The following is a 17,064-nucleotide window of genomic DNA, read 5'->3' on the forward strand; positions in this document are numbered from 1 at the left end:
CCCCCCACCCCCCCCCCCCCCCCCCCCCCCCCCCCCCCCAAAAAAAAAAAAAAAAAAAATCAAAATCTTCACTTTGCTGGAAAGAAACATGGATTTCATGTCTTAAGATAAAACACAGAAAATCATAAAAGTGCAGATAATTACTGTAATGATGCAGAGCAGGGAGGGGCAACTTTGATCATGACGAGGGCCACAAAAATGCCACGCTTTTTTTTTTTTTTTTTCAAGAGGGCCAAATTGTAAAGGACAGACAGTTTAACAATGAGAACTGGAGCTATTTGACAAGAAAACTGGATGGTTTTAGATTAGGACTATTAAAACAACATGTCTGCATGTTGTTATTTTAAAGAACAACTGCAATCAATATTGGGTGCAATGTGTTAATTGACCTTTTCCTCTTCACAGCATTGCTTCTCCGTGCCTGTCGCTCATTCATCAACCGTACATGTCCTTTGGTTGCATGAAAGGTGGATTTTGAAATATGGTCTGTGGCAAAAGTGTCTCCTCCACATTGCATGAAACCTTCATGTAAGCTCCGTTAAGGCACTGAGTCCAGCAGCTTGCAGGGTTTTTATGTGTTTTGAAGTACTGATAAGTTAAACGGTTTAAGTTTAAACCCCTCTATAACTCGCGTATGTTTCAGAGGAGCCTCAACTTCTAAACTGAGGTGCTGATGAGATTGCTTTGATGTTAGGAAAAGGGGCACTTACTCCAGTCACAAACATCTAAGTCATGTTCAATGTTCTCAAATCTTGAGAGGGCGGTGCATTACAAGCTCACCATCCAGGCAGAAGTGTTCCAGACTCAGATCTTTACAGCTGAAGATTTTAACAGTGTAAACACAGGCCTCGAGTTCGATGCATTCACAGGTTTCCACGAGCCAAGGAGGTCAAGAGGAGATTGTCCCAACGACTGTCACAGCTTCAAGCACAACGTCAGCTTTGTGGATTCAACTACTTGTGTAATGCGGGAGAGGGTGGAATGTGCAACATGTCCCTAAAAGCATGTCCTATACTGCCGTTCATGAGTGTGTCAATAAAGCTCCACTGAATTCAAGTCCTTAGATGTTGACTGCATGCATGAGGAGAGCATAAATCTTCACTGTGTGCACAGACACGATGGAACAGCTTCTGCTCAGTGCTGCGTAATGTTTCGTTCTCTTTCCGCTGAAGTATTTGGAACAATAAAGTTATACGATTTAAAGAAGAGCTTATTGTAAAAATGCTTTGTAAACACAGAGTGCTGTAGTGAATGTTTGAGCTGGAGTGAACATGAACATTGTTAATAAACTATTTTTGAGACAAGGCGAGAATGTTTTCCTCCCACTTTTTATAGAAAATCAAACTGACATTAAAGACAAGTGGATAATTTAACAAATTTAATGTTTGTCAACAGACTTATGGATTCATATATTTGATTTTTTTTTTGATACCTTTAAAAAAAAGCTGGCACAGGTTATAGTTAAATGAAGTTTCAAATCCAGCTGAAGGATAAACAGACACCTGTGGATGTTTGCTTCAAGACGTCTCACCCACTGACGCAAGCAACGATCAGAAATAGAGGTGTCTTTATTGCATCAAAAATGTGCAAACTGCTCATAAAAAAGCTCAAAGACAATTTGCTCTTGGATGTTGAGGTATAAAGAGAGGAAACGTGAAAAATGCTGATTTCATGGCCATCTCGGTGATTGCTGGTATCTGGTGCATTAATGCTCGTTCCTCCATCCGGGATCCACATGCTGCTGGACGGCACTCTCCTCCTCAGCTTTGGGACCTACAACCAAAAAAACCAGAGAGCCATAAATGTTTAGGCTCTGATTGCTGAGTGAAACCTGGATAAATGCTTTGCTGCAGTGTTTTTACAACTACAGCTGGCCTGCATGCAAACAGTTATTTTCATCATCAGATAACCTTTAGAATCAGTTCATAAATCTCAAATACAATTAAAAAATCCACAGTTTTACTTTCATGCGTTGATTTGAACTGGTACATTTCTCTGATTCTATCAGCAGAACACAAACAGTCACACAAGTCACAGCCACAGAGATTGAAAAGCTGCCCTTCAGCAAATCAGTAACGTCAGCGATGCACTAACTTTCAGAATCAACGCAGATTTTCAGGGTTGCCATCTTGACACGATGTCATCTTCTCCCTCTGCGTCTTTGAAGTCGAAGCCAGTGTAGCCCCTCTCCTCCACGCAGTAGCTGATGAATCTGCAAATCAAGGAAAAGCAAAAGATACAGACATTGACGAGCGGCTTTGGTCGCTTTGGAAAACTGAACTGTCAAAAGTTTATGTGAGGCTTATCTTATTTTCTCATGAGGTTTTCATACCTGTTAATGCAGAAAAAAAATGTACATTTGATGTATTGTGGTTTGTTTTGTGCACCTCGACATCTACTTTTTCCCCTCTGGAAGCCACACAGCCCGCTGGAGCGTGAGAGAGGCAGGTGCTGCACACTCTGGTGTTGAACTGCACCACAGCGCGGCTGAAGCCGAGAGCGTCGCAACCTGTTTACTTTCCACACAGTCCCAAAACTCTAATGGGCCGGCCCGAAAACCGCAGCTGTGAAAGCGCCCCAGCATGCTGCTGGAAACGTGTGTCCCGATCTGTCTTACTTCTTCCAGGTGGGGTCCTTGTTGAGGATCACGGGGTTTCCCACGACTATGAGCAGGGATCTGGCTCTTGTTATAGCCACATTGAACCTCTGCAAGTCAATGCATGAAAAGCAAAAAACATTCATTGATAACATGAATGATCCTGAGCTAGTGAACACTGAGCTGCTTTCAAAATGACACGTGCCTAACCTTTTCGTTTGACAGAAACCCAATGTTGAAGTCTTTGTCCATCTTGATGTAGTTGATGCTGCTTCGGACCGCAGACACCATGATGATCCTCCTCTCCTGCCCCTGAAACTCTTCCACAGAACCAACCTGGCGCCATGAGGAGACAAAAAAAATGTTTGAAAACTCTGAACTGTGAAGCAGCAGTAACACAAAGCATGAAGGCGTGACGGTGAGGTTAAGATGTGCCGATAAAGTTCAGTCCCCAAAGGAACAAAGATGATTTACATGAACTGTTTCTTATGATGTTTATTTCATCTCAGGGGTTCATAAAGAACGATCTGGAAAAAAAACATTCCAGCTATCAACCGATTGCCTGGTATAAGATATGATGTCAGAAGTGACTGGTTCAAAATGGGAAACAAAACGAGGGTGTTCAGAGGAGCATCTGACGGCTCAACATGGTGAACCGGGATGCAGATGCTCTTCACGTTGTGTGCCACAACAGGAAAACGGAGGATACAAACCACCATTGCTCCCTATAACAACACTGATTTCTTGGCCCTGATGCCGAGTTCATCAAATTAAAACACCTTCCACAGTCAGCAGGTCTCAGTCCAGCATTGTGATGAGTTTTAACTCATTTAACTAGTTTTCATGTAGCTGTAATAAACCATTTCAACTCTAAGTGAGCATGGCTGGTTTCATATATCATGTTTTTCTGATACTGGATCATGTATTAAGAGGTGCAACGCCAACCTTCAGCTCTTTGAGATCCTCCCATTTTCTCAGCGCTGGAACGGACCGCAGGGCCTTTTGGATCTTTTCAACCTGTTGGGAAAAATAAATGTGTTAATGTGGATTCGTTATATATTAAAATCAAAGAAGCTACGAGGACCATGCAGGCTCACTTGCTTCCTGTAGGGGGCGATGATGCCGATGTCCTTTGCAGAGAGCTTCGGGAGGCCCTTCTTCTGTTGCGTTTCCACCAGTTTGGTGAGGTAGTCGACCAGGACTTCGATCTCAGACACATTGAAGAAGACGGACTGTTGGCCTCTCGCTCATCCTTTCCCATCACTCCGTGGAAGATCACTGGGAAACCCTGTAGCGGCAGAGAGCAGGTACCGGTTATGAATCTACAAGCTCCCGCTCATACGGAGGCAATTCAGACTGTTTGCTGTCTATCCATATAAATGAACAAAGCTCAGGTTTTGTATTTAAGTCCGTAACAAACATAAATAATTTTGAGTTGAGTCAGATTATACCTTCACCTCTAACAGAGCTTCATTAATTTGCTTTTGTGTCACCTCAGCACCGCTTCCTCAACTTCCATCAGTTTGCTTCAATGCAATTACGTTTTGAAACACTTCCAATTAAATTCCTACTCCGTATCGCTTTCTGAATTAGTTTTCATTTAAGCACATTAACCTCTAATTTCTCCCAACAGCTTTGGTCTCCTGGTTCCTGTGTTCAGTACATCTATGTAATTAAGCCTGTTACCTTTTGAATTAGAATCTAAAGACATTTTTCAATTTACACTACGTAAATCAAACAAACAAAAGACAATAAAAGCACACTTGGCACTTTTAAGCACACTGTCAAACAGAACATGTGAACAGACTGAGGGTGTCGTACCTTTTTGGGAAGGTATTCCCATTTACAGTAGGCCTCGCGCTCCCACTGATCGGCGAACACCTGCAGCTTTCTCATAAAACAGCTCATGGGGATCTTCAGGATGGCAGGATGGGACCTGAGCAAGAGCCAATGGAATCGATGCCGAGCAGTTGTTCAGACTGAACGCCGAATGCTATTAAATTTAACTCAAACACACAAATGTGACTCAGACCTGTAGTTTCGCAGCAGCTTGGTGACGAAGCGCGTGTCGAAGTGTCCGGAGTCTGAACTTTTCTGATACAAAGCGTTGTGGTTCATCAGCCTCTCCAGCAGAGAAAGTCCTGAGGAGCATTTCAACTGTGTTATATGTAAACATGAGGGCACACATACAAAATACCTTTGCTTCATATTGTCTCTCGTTGAGCTAATTACATGTGAAAGACGAAATACTTTGATCTGGATTGTGACTCATTTCATGACTGTGATCATGTTGTTCAATCCGAACCTTGGAAGATATGTCGATCATGTTCGTGACAAACGCAAATCAGTCACTGACTAATAAAACGATAAAACACTGGCCGTTATCTTACCGAGCCCATACTGTGACGCAAGAGGAGATCGAAGGATTGGTCCGAGCTGCTTTGGATCTCCTGCCAGCACCAGCTGACCTTTTCCAGCACTGAGTAGACCTGAAAAAAGTTAAAAAAAAAAATATCTGCATACATAAATAAATAAACAAGTCAGTGCAAACATTTCATACCCCGCTCCAGTTGAATGTTACTATATTACTAGTATTAGCTTGCAGTGTGGTTTGTGTAAAACAAAGCTACAAGTTCCCAAAAGAAAGCAAGACAAATTGCAGTGAAGTTCAAAGAGGTCGTCATGAAGTGAAGTCCCTCTCTTTATCACTACTTCCTGTTCCTACCAAACTGCAGTGTTGGTCTCATTCAGGGGCGAGCGGGAGAAATGAAACTGGAACAGTCACAGTGGAATGCGAGTACAGAAATCTGCTCGGCGTTTCACAGACGTGCTGTCCGTTCCATCATAATTACAGACAGACAAGCTGTAGATTACATTCCTTACCATACTGATTTCAAGTGCTCAATCTATAAGACTGAAACAAACAAACAAAAAAAAACACATGACGAGGTTTTCCTGTGTGGTTCATTCATATACTGAACATTTACCTGCAATGGCAATGACACACTCGGGCTCCACAGCCTGACCCGCTTCATCCACAAACACATGAGAGAAATGTCCGACTGGGATCCCTCCAGACACGAGCCTTGACGCAGAAAAACACAGCAGAACTTTAACGTCGCTCAAAACACAAGTGACGCTGCCAGACAGAGTAACGACACACTGTGCTACGCGAAGCAGACGCCTCTCACCTGCCAGCACTGACCAGAGTTGTAACCACGACTGTGTAACTCATTAGAGTTTCCTTGTCTGGAAACACAAAGCCATCTTGTTGCTCGTCCCAGTTACTGTGTTTCTGAAAGACAAAGACAAGACAAGAAACTGTCACATTGACTATTCATTTCAGTGTGACAATTCTTTTGATCTCTCTATATGGACTTTACATTATTTTTACTCACATGTTCATGCAATTCAGAAGGAAAAAATATATATTTCATTACTAATTTAAGTGTGCACAGGGAAACGTGTTAGTTAGTCAAGAGGCAACATTTCATAACCGTTCTCATGACCGTGAGTCATCGGGTGATTCTGCAGAAATCCTGGTTTGAACTGCTGAGAAATATCTTTGCTTTCAGTTTCAGTTTGTGTTCTTATATCGGGACAAAAAACATAAACTGAACGAGATAACAGCACAGTGATAATGGCAGCGGGCGCTCACCAGGAGGTCTTGGGGACGCTTCGTGGATCTCGGCTGGTGGCGTACACGCGGTACACCTTGTGTGCGTCCATGTGTGTCATCAGTCTCTCGCAGATCAGGTCGCCGGCGCTGTTCGAAGGTGCACAGGCGAGGATGTGGGCCGTGGGATCCGCCCTGCTCACCTGTTGAAGCGAGCGCAGCGAAATCATTACGTGACAAAATGAAGCTTGTATGTAAATATCTAAATGAGGTTTGTAGGGATCCTGACTGCACGAAAAGAATCATTTCTGAATAATCAGTTTCAACCACAGATGTGTTTCGACCAACTGACAAACTGACGTCTTTTTTGCTGACCAGGAAATCATGAGATCTATATTTTTGAGTTTTACTGTAGATGTCCACAAATGAAAAAAAATATATATTAGAAAAAGCCAATACCTGATTCATGGCTTCAACCAGAGTGATTGTCTTTCCGGTTCCTGGAGGCCCGAACACAAGTGAGGAGCTGGCTTTGATGACCCAGCCACGATTCGCTGGACTGCAGCGTGTTGCTCCGGGTTGCTTTCCAGCTGCTGGTTGAACATCCTGGAGTATAATGAGGAATCATGAAACACAGATGAAAAGCTTGCCAACAATGGCTTTATTCTTCTGAAGTAAAACACTCAAAATGTGCGTTAAAAAAAAATCTAATCATGGAGCCCACCTTGTAGTAAAGGCTGGGCTTATTCTCAGTGGATGTTTAAGCCTCTTTTCTCTACAACTCACATGAGCTGCAGGTGTTTCAGGTGTTTGTAACTAATAGTGTTTACAAAAATAGACGCCAGACCTGAGCTTAGGCATGGGAAGACTTGCTGCTGCTGCCACCAGACGGAAACAGCACCTCTCCGAGCTGGTGGGTTACTGCCAGGTCGACTGCACGGTGCTGCAGCCTCAAAGGGAAGCGGTTCAGAGTGAACTCCACCCTCAAACTTCATGTTACTCAGAAACATTTGCAGCAACCTGAAATTTTTAAATGAAAAACGTTAGAGTGCGGTTTTAGTGCTTTTTTTTTCTTTTTTTCCTCCATTGGACACAGTAATACTTGTATAGCATTCTTCAGTCTGTGAATGTAACTCAGACTCTCAAGAAACATACCTGAAACCTCTTAATACACACACACGACAGTATTTACATATATTGGTGAATAAAGTCTCAAGGAGGAAAATTTTGCATAGGAAATAAAGTTGATTTTTAAGTAAAACAACAAAATTCAACAGTTTTTATACAACAGGATACGAAGAACAGATAAAAATTAACCGCTAAAATTGTGAAACGTTAAGGGAAAGTTACAAGCACAACATAAAAGATTAAACTGATGTTTAAAAATATCAAAAATGTTGTCCTCTCTCTGATCCACTGGGAGGTTGTTCCAGGATCTTGGAGCCAGTAACTGAGGCTACGTTCACTCCGCAGGCTAAAAGGAGCTTGATCCAACTTATTTGTGATTAAATGACCCAAATCTGATTGCTTTATTTCACTCTGAACAGCACAAATCTGATTTCCTTAAAACAAATATGAGCCACTGTGATTTATGATCTTAAATTGTAGAAGTATGTGATTTTCAAAGGATGCACAGTTTGAACTCATGTAAAAGTCTCTGAATGTCGACCATTTTAACTTGACTTCAATGAAGTGAAACAGATATCAACATCTCTGCACTGGAGGCGGGATGTGGCAGGATCATGTCGGACCAAACTCTGAATCCACACTCAGTACAGAGGCAGCAGCCACTGTTAAAACATGTGCTCTCCTTTTTTCAAACCGAGGATAAAGACTTGCAGTGTGAACACGTCCTCTAAGCACCGCCAAATCATCTCAATCTGCTTTTGTGGACACTTGAAAAAGGGAAACCAGCAGCTCTGAGGACTCATCCAGACACATTTCACCCAAATAATCTGGTGCCAGACATGTCCGCATCCGAGCTCTCACCTCTTGGAGAAGCCCAGCTTCACACTGTCCAGCTCCACTCTGTGAACATATCCGGTGTACACAGTGATCGGCTGGTCCGTGTCCTCGGATTTGGAACCCTCAGGCAATCTCCTCGCAGTACAGATGGCCGATTCTCAGCGACGCCAGGAACCTGTTAGAGTTCATAAGTGTGAGTTCACCTCCGCACAGCTCGCTTCACTTCGCTATAGTGCATGAGCTACAGCGCTCACTAGGAAAGATTTAGAAACGTCTACGTATCATTTGAATACAGTAGAATAATTCTTTGTATTAGCACACACAAACGACATCCTTACATTAGATGATCACTAATTTTATACATCATGACAAAGTTAGAATTTGGCATTCATAAACCCATTAAACTGTATTTCATTTAGCGTTGCCTTACACTGAGCGTGAGGAGTTTTCTGTTGCTTGGGTCTTGATTCATGGTTTGATTGTGGAGGTCATACTTCCTGATGTCCACCTCCATCTGGATCTCCTCCAGGTGCAGCAGGAGGTGAAACCGATGAGAGTAGTTCTTCATCTTCAGAGAGCAGCTGAGAAGACCCCTGGACACACACATTGTGTGCTTAATGGAATTTACTTCCACAAAATAAGGAAGGAAAACACAAGCGTGGTGATATTCTCACTTTACAGCGGCAAGTTTTTCTCTGGCAGTCGGAGAAAGGCGATCAGAGTCCTCTACCCACTGTTTAGCTATTTCCTTCAGGTAAGTGGGGTACCTGTAGTCGCCTAGCTTCACAGCGGTCTTCAGACGCTGGACAACAGAACTGCATAAAACACCAAAACAGCACCAGGGAAAAGTTGAGCACAGACTTAAGGTTCACTGAATGAAACACGAGGGAGGAAATAAACGCACACACTTAAATGAAGTGCAAAAGCAGGGGTAATATGCTTTTAACACGCCACACCAGCATGTTTCTGTTTGATTAACTTACCTCTCTGGTGGTACTCCATCCACGATCACCGTGTCCACGGCCTGGATGTGAACACTTGAAGTTTTTTATAAGGAGCCACAGGCCCCAGCTCCACAGCCAGTGGAGTCCGAGCCACAGCCTCCATCTCCCTGACAATGCAGAAGGGCACCGAGTCGGGCAAATCCGGGCAGAACTCAAAGTACATGGTGGCAGGAAAATGTCCATAGTGGATCAACGTGTATCGAACCACAACTTCGTAACTCTCTCTGCAACCAAATGAATAGACGAATAGGAGTTAAGATGGTTATCACACAGTTCACAGCGCTACAGCAAAGTTTGGAGTGAGCGTCTCGGGACAGAGGAAAGTAGGAACGTGGACAGGCCGCGTCACCTTCCTCTCATCCTCCAGAGTGAAACAGCGGATGCGGTGCGAGCGGTGTAGAAGGTGAAGTGGACGCTGTTCGAGCCCTTGTTACAATGGAAACTGACGACAAAAACTCCCTCAGAGCAGCTACGGTGAAGTGAACCTTTCCATCAGTTCCCACGGGGTCAGACGTGATCTCAATGCCGCCTTTGTCGGCCGTAAGCTCTTTCCTGTGAGACAGATGGACGACAGAGGCGAGATTAACAGCGATCGTGAACACAGTGTAGAAGGATGAGAGTCAGAGCATCCTCGTGGGTCTTGAGACTACTGCAGAGCTTCTACCTGTTTGTCTTCAGCTTGTGAAGGATCTCCATGACCAGCTTCTTCTTGGGGGTGAGTACAGGGTCTGAGGTGCTGAGGAAGGTGGAGGTACCCTGCTGTTCCCTGAGGGTCAGAGCTGGCACCTGTGCGTGGGGAGCCGGGGCCTCCTCCACTGGTCACAGTACACCGGACCTGCCACCAGAACAACACCAAACTTCCTTTGCATTGTTTAAATCAGGTGATAGCAGAAGTTACCTCAGTAACGTAAAGCGGGGGGGGGGGGGGGGGGGGGGGGGTTGTTAACCTGTCGGCTGTATCTTACCTGAGGTTTGACATTTAGGTAGATTTTCCCTTATGTATCCGGGCTTTATTGAATCTCACAAGAGCATAGACGACACTGGCGAAGGTTGGATCTTTGATCCCTCGCCTGTGGACATGAACAGGAGGAACTTAGGCGTTAGAGGCGGCAGTGTATCGCCCAGCTGCCCACACAGACTTCTGTTGCTGCCTACCTGTCCTTAAACTCAGAGTTGTAGATGTCTCGAAGTTCCTGTTTGCTGTTGTTTATTATTCTGTCTCCCAGAAATTCAATGAAGTCCAGTCCGGACTCGAGCGACTCCTTGAGCGACGGCGGCATGTCTTCGTGTTTTGTTTCGTTTCGCAGGTCGCAGCTGCCGACTGGAAGTGAGGATGAGGAAGTGCATCTGCTACATGTGCGGCTGCGTCTCAGCGACGTGGCCGCTGGAGCGCGTCAGTGGCCGAGATGTGTCCACAGACTGCGGGGTTTGCGAAACGCAAACGGTGTGGCGGTGTTCACCGCCGATTTCTAAACTATTTCCTAACTCAGAAATACTTTCGCGTTATGTAAAGTCGACTATTCCGCGCACTCAGCGCAAAAGTGAGGCCGGTGAACGCACACCAATGGTCCGCGTTAGGGAGAGTCTCTAAATGTGCTGGACGAAGGAAGCAAAGAAAACCCACGACAGAATCAGTTAATAATTGCAAACTGAGGCATTTGGTAAAAAAATGTTTATGAGTGTCTTATTAAGGACTGAGGATCAATTCTTCCGAATTTCTAATTTATTAAAAAGGTGTACGCTTCCTTTTCACTTGGACTTATGGACGCTCCCCGGACTGCACTTGTTCATAATACATTGAAGCGGTACAAAAAAGGGCCGGAGAACAGTCAGGTGAGAAGCATTACTGGTGTGGGTAAATACACCAAGCAGCAACATTTTATCACGACTTTATGAAGACTAGTAGTTTCAAACTTGTGAGCCACCAGGATCCAATCTGACAATACAAAAAAACAAAAAAGATATTCACTGTCTTTACTGTTGAGGTTTAGTCTATGCAAACATGCACACTGAAGGCACCAGATATTTGTGGCCTGGAAACTGACAGGCTGAGGTTTACAAAACGATTGATTGTGGCCAGGAGAATATCAGATGGCATCTCAAAAACAAATTTCTGGATCATTAAAGTGTTTTATTTTGTGTGTGTTGTTTGCTTTACAAGTGTTTTTTAACATTTTCAGAAAGTATGCTAACATTTTCCTGGTCCACCCAGATCGATAAGGTCTTCCATTCATGCATCACCTGTGCTATTTTTATCCAGTGTAGGTAAACTGCTACCAGAGCCAAAAAAATGCAGGTACCCCCAAGACAGGTCACTAATCCATCACCAGGCAAATTCAGAGAGGCAGTTCACATACACTCATGCCTGGAGACAGTTTTGGGTCCCCACTTTGCTGCAAATGCATTTTGTTTGGACTGAAAGAAAACCTACAGGGAGGGCCTACAAGAACACACAGGTGGGCCAGATTTGAATCAGAGGTATTCTGCTCATACTAACATGCATTGTTGTCAACTCCTCAGTCACTAAAGTTCTAAGGATGTCACCATTTGCATCGCTGCTCACAGCATCACTATTTTCGTAACGATAAATCTAAACTTTTTTTTTCAGCATTTTACCAGCATAGAAATGCTATCTACAGCTTCAAATCGAGTTTGATTGGTGTCTTGTCTCATATCACACAGTAACATTTGAATAATTTAGATAACTGTAGCATTTCCTGTTTGTAATGTATTTTGTCAAATGTCCATTTATTTAATAAACCATATATTCCATTAATGAATAATTGAACATGCATCTTAAACCAAGGAGGGATGCAACATCTTGACATATTTAAACACATTTCTTTTAAATAATGCAATAGTTACTTTGCCTAGTAATTAGTTACTTTAAAATATTGTAAATTAGGTAATAACTCAGTTCCTTTTCTGGAGAAGTAACTAGTAACTACAAGTAATATTTTTTAAATGTGATTTGCCCAACACTGATAACAAATTGTATGTGACCCTTGACCTATAGACTGGGCTCCTAGTATAAATCATTTGAGTGAATAATTTCCAGCTTAACACTAAAGTAAGGAAAAAAAATAACGAAAAAAAAGAAAGCTTTCTCATTGTTAATGAAACCTGTATATAAAATTATAATGTATGTTGTCAATGTCTTCAATACCTCAGCCCAAACAGAGAGGAACCTTATCGCCTACAATGTCGGACAGAGAGAAAGACAAAGTACAATTGTAAACTTGAAGAAGAGAGATGAAGCTGGTCCAGCTTTCATGTCCTCCTCTGGTCAGGTATCATCAAACTGCATATAGTATTGTCCCTGTCTTAAAGAAAAACAATAAAGGTACAGAAGTATGGAAGCTCTCAAAGAATATTAGTTATGTTATACAGAAAGTGTAAATTAGTCACTACATGAAAATGAGGTTTTCCTGAGAGGTTGTGTGTATGTTTGAAACACTGTGGGATCAGATCTCTGCGTCTGCAATGTGGATGTGAAAATTTGAATGGCAGGAACAAGCCAAACGTTCAGTGTCACTAAAGGCATTGTTTGTTAAAAAGAAAATATACATTTACAGCTACACCACCCTACGTCACTTAAAATAAATGCATCCCTCCCTCTTAATGCTCACTGCAAACTGCAATCCTCTGGTAGGTCAAACAGTCTGTCATATTGCATCACACAATTTTGCACGACCATCAGCCTTTTTCCCCGATCAGCTTTTCGTCAACACGTCAGGATCTGTGCTCTAAGCATTCTGCATCTCTGTGCCGAGATTGGAGCCGACGATCTTGTCCCAGTCGACCTTGGTGCGAGTGTACGGGAACTGTCTGCGCAAGGCTTTGAATGCGTCGTCCAATGAGGTCTCGTAGTTCTCCAAGATGGCGCACTGAGTACACAACATCACTTTGTCAGTCTTGTTGATGGACATCATGGTTTCATCTGCCAGTCACAAAATCAACTATGCTGCTTCATTGAAGTTATCAGATAAGGGAAAAAAACAAACAAAAAACACACACATTATCTAAGCTACAAGAAAATGTAAATGTGTATTTTAACATGATACATATTGTGATATATACAAGCTGTAAACATACATATGATAAAATAATTCCATGGACAGCTTTATCCACCTCTGTCTTTCAAGCAACTTGATTACAAGATAGACTTCATGAGTCTTAAAAACATCGGCACTTGTTTTTTCTCTTTATGTATGGCCAGTTCATTCATACCTGATACAAGTGCTCTGTTTTCAGAATCATTTTTATCAGTGACTTTGCACCCTGGGCTCGTCCTGGAAAAACAGACATCTCTGTTAATCCGATCACAGGAACATATTCAAGAAGAAAAGCGCCCTAATTCATTCAAATATTGCTGACTAAATATTTTTAAAAGCGGAAAAACATCTGAAAGAAAGTAAAAATTTTGAAAAACTTACAGTTATGTGCATATCTTCCTTAATATCTTTCCGGCTGATCAGGTGCACATTTTCATCCTCATAACAATGTACCTCAAAAAGGTAACAGATAAACTATATTATGATGACGCAAGACAGTTTTCACAGTTCTGTTTACATTGCACCCGGCATTCTATCATCGTACCTGTATTTTCAACACGCCGACCAGCTGAGGGTTAGATCCTGTGACACTGAACTTCCATTCAGACCTGTAACGACCGTTCCTAAGGAAAAAAAAGATTCTGCACTGTCCCATTAAAAAAATCAAGTTTGATTAGTAAGACTAAAATACACTGCATCAACTCACCAGGAGTTTTGAGACTCAAACTGATGACTCTCATGCACGCAATAATGGTCTGTTGGCCATCTATTGTTTCCCCATACACCTGAAGTCCAGGGAAACGAAAGAAAACTTCAACATGAATGTAAAACATAGCAGACGGAGTGCAAGTTGCAAGAGTGCTCTTACGGTGCAGACTCCGTCGAGGTAGTGATCTTAACGTAGGCACTAAGAGCAGAATCACAGGCATCTCTCCAGGACCTGAGGTCTGTCTCACCCTTGTAGGGCTGCGGGTCGCTGGCCTCTTTTGTAAAGTGGTCAAACTTGAAGGAGATTTCGTTGCGAGGATCGAAGAAGCGGCCATTACCCAAGTCTCCATGTACTGTTATCAGAACCTACGTAGGCAAGGAGGCCAGTTGTTTTCACTTGTGAATTGGTGTACCAATAGTGATATTTCAGCAAGTTATGTAAAAGAAAAAAAAAAACTAATGAAATCATTTCTAGGTAAAGCTTGCCTCATCATCATATCCCCCAATTTTGGCACGGATGAACTGATCCATGTCATGCTGGGCCACCGCCCTGTATCAGCAGAGAAAAGTGAAGTTACATGATCATATCAATACTTTGACTGGATTAAAAATCAAAAAAGGAGAGAAGAAAAACGCACTGAGAAACCCCTCTTCCACCAGATCATCATTGTCAAGCAGTATTTGCACATCTAAAAACAACAAATTAGGCAAAATCAGCATTTTTCCCCTGCGTACGTGGCGTTCATAGGCAGCATCACAGCTGTCAATCATAAGGTAAGCTCACCTTTAAAACTTGGTGAAACTCTCCTGGAGGTGCAAGCATCACAAAGTCAGATGCAAGACGAACCTAGAAGAAGACAAAACATCATCATAAAACAACAATGACACGTTCTCCACAAAGAATGAGATGATGAGGTTCATTTTATATAATCCTGGAGAGAGGCGGAGAGAAAGTACAACAACCCTTCCACCAGGACCCTTCTTGGAGTAGTGTGAAAGATCACATGTATGACAAGTAAAAAGTAAATATCCTGAATATAGCCATAGAGGAAGCATTGAGCAACATGCTGACTTTCTTGGCTGCAAGGTTGTTCCCTATATTTTGGAAATTTCCTCAGATGGCAGAGAGTACATATCACCCAGGGCTTTTCTTAGCAGCCAGTATGCAAATACAAGCAGGTGGTGTCAAAGCCACCAAACAGGTGCTGCTGCTGCTGAAGCAACACTCTGAGAGAACTGTCATATTTATCAGAGGCAGCAGACAATGAAGTGCAAGGTGCAGGAGAACTGCCACCTGAACAGTGTGGACGGACAGAAAACTCCCTGACCAACAGCGCAAAAAATCCCACGAAAGTTGTTTAAAGCGATGTGGATGTGTCCAGGAGCTGGGTGTGGGCGTCAGCCTGTAGAGACCCTGTCATTATTCCACTGCAAATACAGGAAATAGCTCGACTCAGTGGCTCAGAATATCAGACATCGACCTCAGCTGTAGGCCTGTGTAATTATAAATCAATGAGTGTTGGAAACTCACACTTTGGCCACCTCAGAGAGTGTATTTACAGGAGGAACAACAGACTGGTTTCAATACGTAGCTCTGCCAACAACAGACACTCAAAACGACCCAGCTGCTTCTCTGATAAATGCATAGATCCATAAAGCAGCCTGACACCAGGGTTAGAAGGGAAGAGAGCGCTGATGTTAGTGATATTTTGGGAGTTGATACCTTTTCTTGGTCGTCAAGGCTCATCCCCATGTCGTCCATCTCGCTCAATGAAGATTAACAAAGCGACTGGGGATGTTGCAAGGTATTTGAGCCAGCAAAAATCAGAAAAACTATTTTCCCTCCCTCCCTCTCTGTCTGTCCCTCCCTTTCTCTCTCTGAATAACATTATCACACGACAAAGATTAAAGAGTCTTCAATGAAAAACAGCGGTTGCAATTCTCACATGCAGAACAATACAGAACAATGTAAACTTTACCATTTACTATTACCATAGACAACAAATAAAATAATACAAACGGATTATCACATCATTATCATACCCATATCATGTGGTTTAAAAGCAACTCTGCTGAATCTGATCGAATAGCATGATTATGCAGTGATAGGCACAGACATGGTTAGAGTCATCGATCATCATTGTATCATACTTCAGAACTGAAAGTAAACTTCCCAACCTGGCAGTAATGACACCTTCCATCAGCTTGGGTTGGGTGGTAATCATTACCGCAAACTGTCCAGAAAAAAGGAACAAATGCAAAAGAAGTTGAGTGGATTTTATTATTATTTTGTGTTATTGCAATGTTTTGGGGACATTAATCTTATGCTACTGGAAGGCCTGTAATTTCACACTAATACTAAAACTGATTTTGTGGGATGAGCAGCAGAGGTGAAATATAGTTAAATGCCCATAAACTATTTGCCAAATCTTCTCTGCCATTGCAAAACAGTTCGTCTTTGATATTGAGTATTGTTTCAATATTTTATTCTCCAAGATGCTGATACACATCAAGATAAGGATATACAATGAGTCACATTCTCATATCTGTAGTCTGGGACCAAACTCTGTCTCCATGATGACAACAGTCAGCGGTTAGTATGTCTTGTCTCTTCAGACAGTGGATGATGTGATTTGCCGCAGGCTGACGTCTGTTCAGCTGGATTCCGGTACTGAAGGTATCTGCGACTGCCTTGGCTCCTGGTCGTGGCGCGTGTGTATCTCTCCTCCCCCAGGGCTTCAGAACAGCAGCTTAGGATGTGCTCAACATCAAAGAAAATATGTTTGGTATGGAAGAAGAAGGTTCAGGTTGAAGCTGTAATGGGTGAAGCCCACAAATCAGATCTGCTGCTTTTTGTGTTTATTGGAGTCGAGCTGTGTGTTTTCAAGTCCTCTTGATCCACCGGAACTGTGTCCGATAAGTCGTTACTCACAACCAGTGTTAGGCAAGTGACTTTTAAAAAGGACTTAGTTATAGTTAGAAGTTTCTCTTCAAAACAGTAACTGGTAACAAGCAAAGTAACTATTGCATTACTTTTAAATAAGGTGTTTAAATATGTCAAAGAATTGGATCCCCTCATTATGGAAATTAAGATGCATGTTCAATTATTTATTATAAACT

General features: G+C 42.6%; 2 protein-coding genes across 2 annotated transcripts; both read right to left on the reverse strand.

Annotated features, from left to right (window-relative positions):
• Positions 1–2,089: 2,089 nt before the first annotated feature.
• On the reverse strand, positions 2,090–9,541 carry LOC115384692 (putative helicase mov-10-B.1). Its single transcript, XM_030086934.1, is given in 25 exon segments — positions 2,090–2,127; positions 2,130–2,212; positions 2,618–2,706; positions 2,807–2,932; positions 3,542–3,613; positions 3,694–3,824; positions 3,827–3,884; positions 4,418–4,532; positions 4,629–4,737; positions 4,987–5,085; positions 5,584–5,681; positions 5,788–5,891; positions 6,230–6,415; positions 6,672–6,730; positions 6,733–6,818; positions 7,060–7,094; positions 7,096–7,197; positions 7,199–7,232; positions 8,202–8,298; positions 8,301–8,352; positions 8,608–8,770; positions 8,852–8,992; positions 9,161–9,206; positions 9,209–9,405; positions 9,531–9,541. Coding segments are annotated over 25 exon segments (2,331 nt in total).
• A 3,304-nt stretch (positions 9,542–12,845) lies between these two features.
• LOC115384693 (F-actin-capping protein subunit alpha-1-like) lies at positions 12,846–15,706 on the reverse strand. Its single transcript, XM_030086935.1, is given in 12 exon segments — positions 12,846–13,068; positions 13,412–13,473; positions 13,614–13,689; positions 13,781–13,859; positions 13,943–13,976; positions 13,979–14,021; positions 14,105–14,130; positions 14,133–14,310; positions 14,431–14,494; positions 14,591–14,642; positions 14,737–14,791; positions 15,668–15,706. Coding segments are annotated over 12 exon segments (849 nt in total). The 3' UTR covers positions 12,846–12,927.
• Positions 15,707–17,064: the final 1,358 nt, after the last annotated feature.

The sequence above is a fragment of the Salarias fasciatus genome, unplaced genomic scaffold, assembly GCF_902148845.1.
Source record: "Salarias fasciatus unplaced genomic scaffold, fSalaFa1.1, whole genome shotgun sequence".
NCBI lineage: Eukaryota > Metazoa > Chordata > Actinopteri > Blenniiformes > Blenniidae > Salarias > Salarias fasciatus.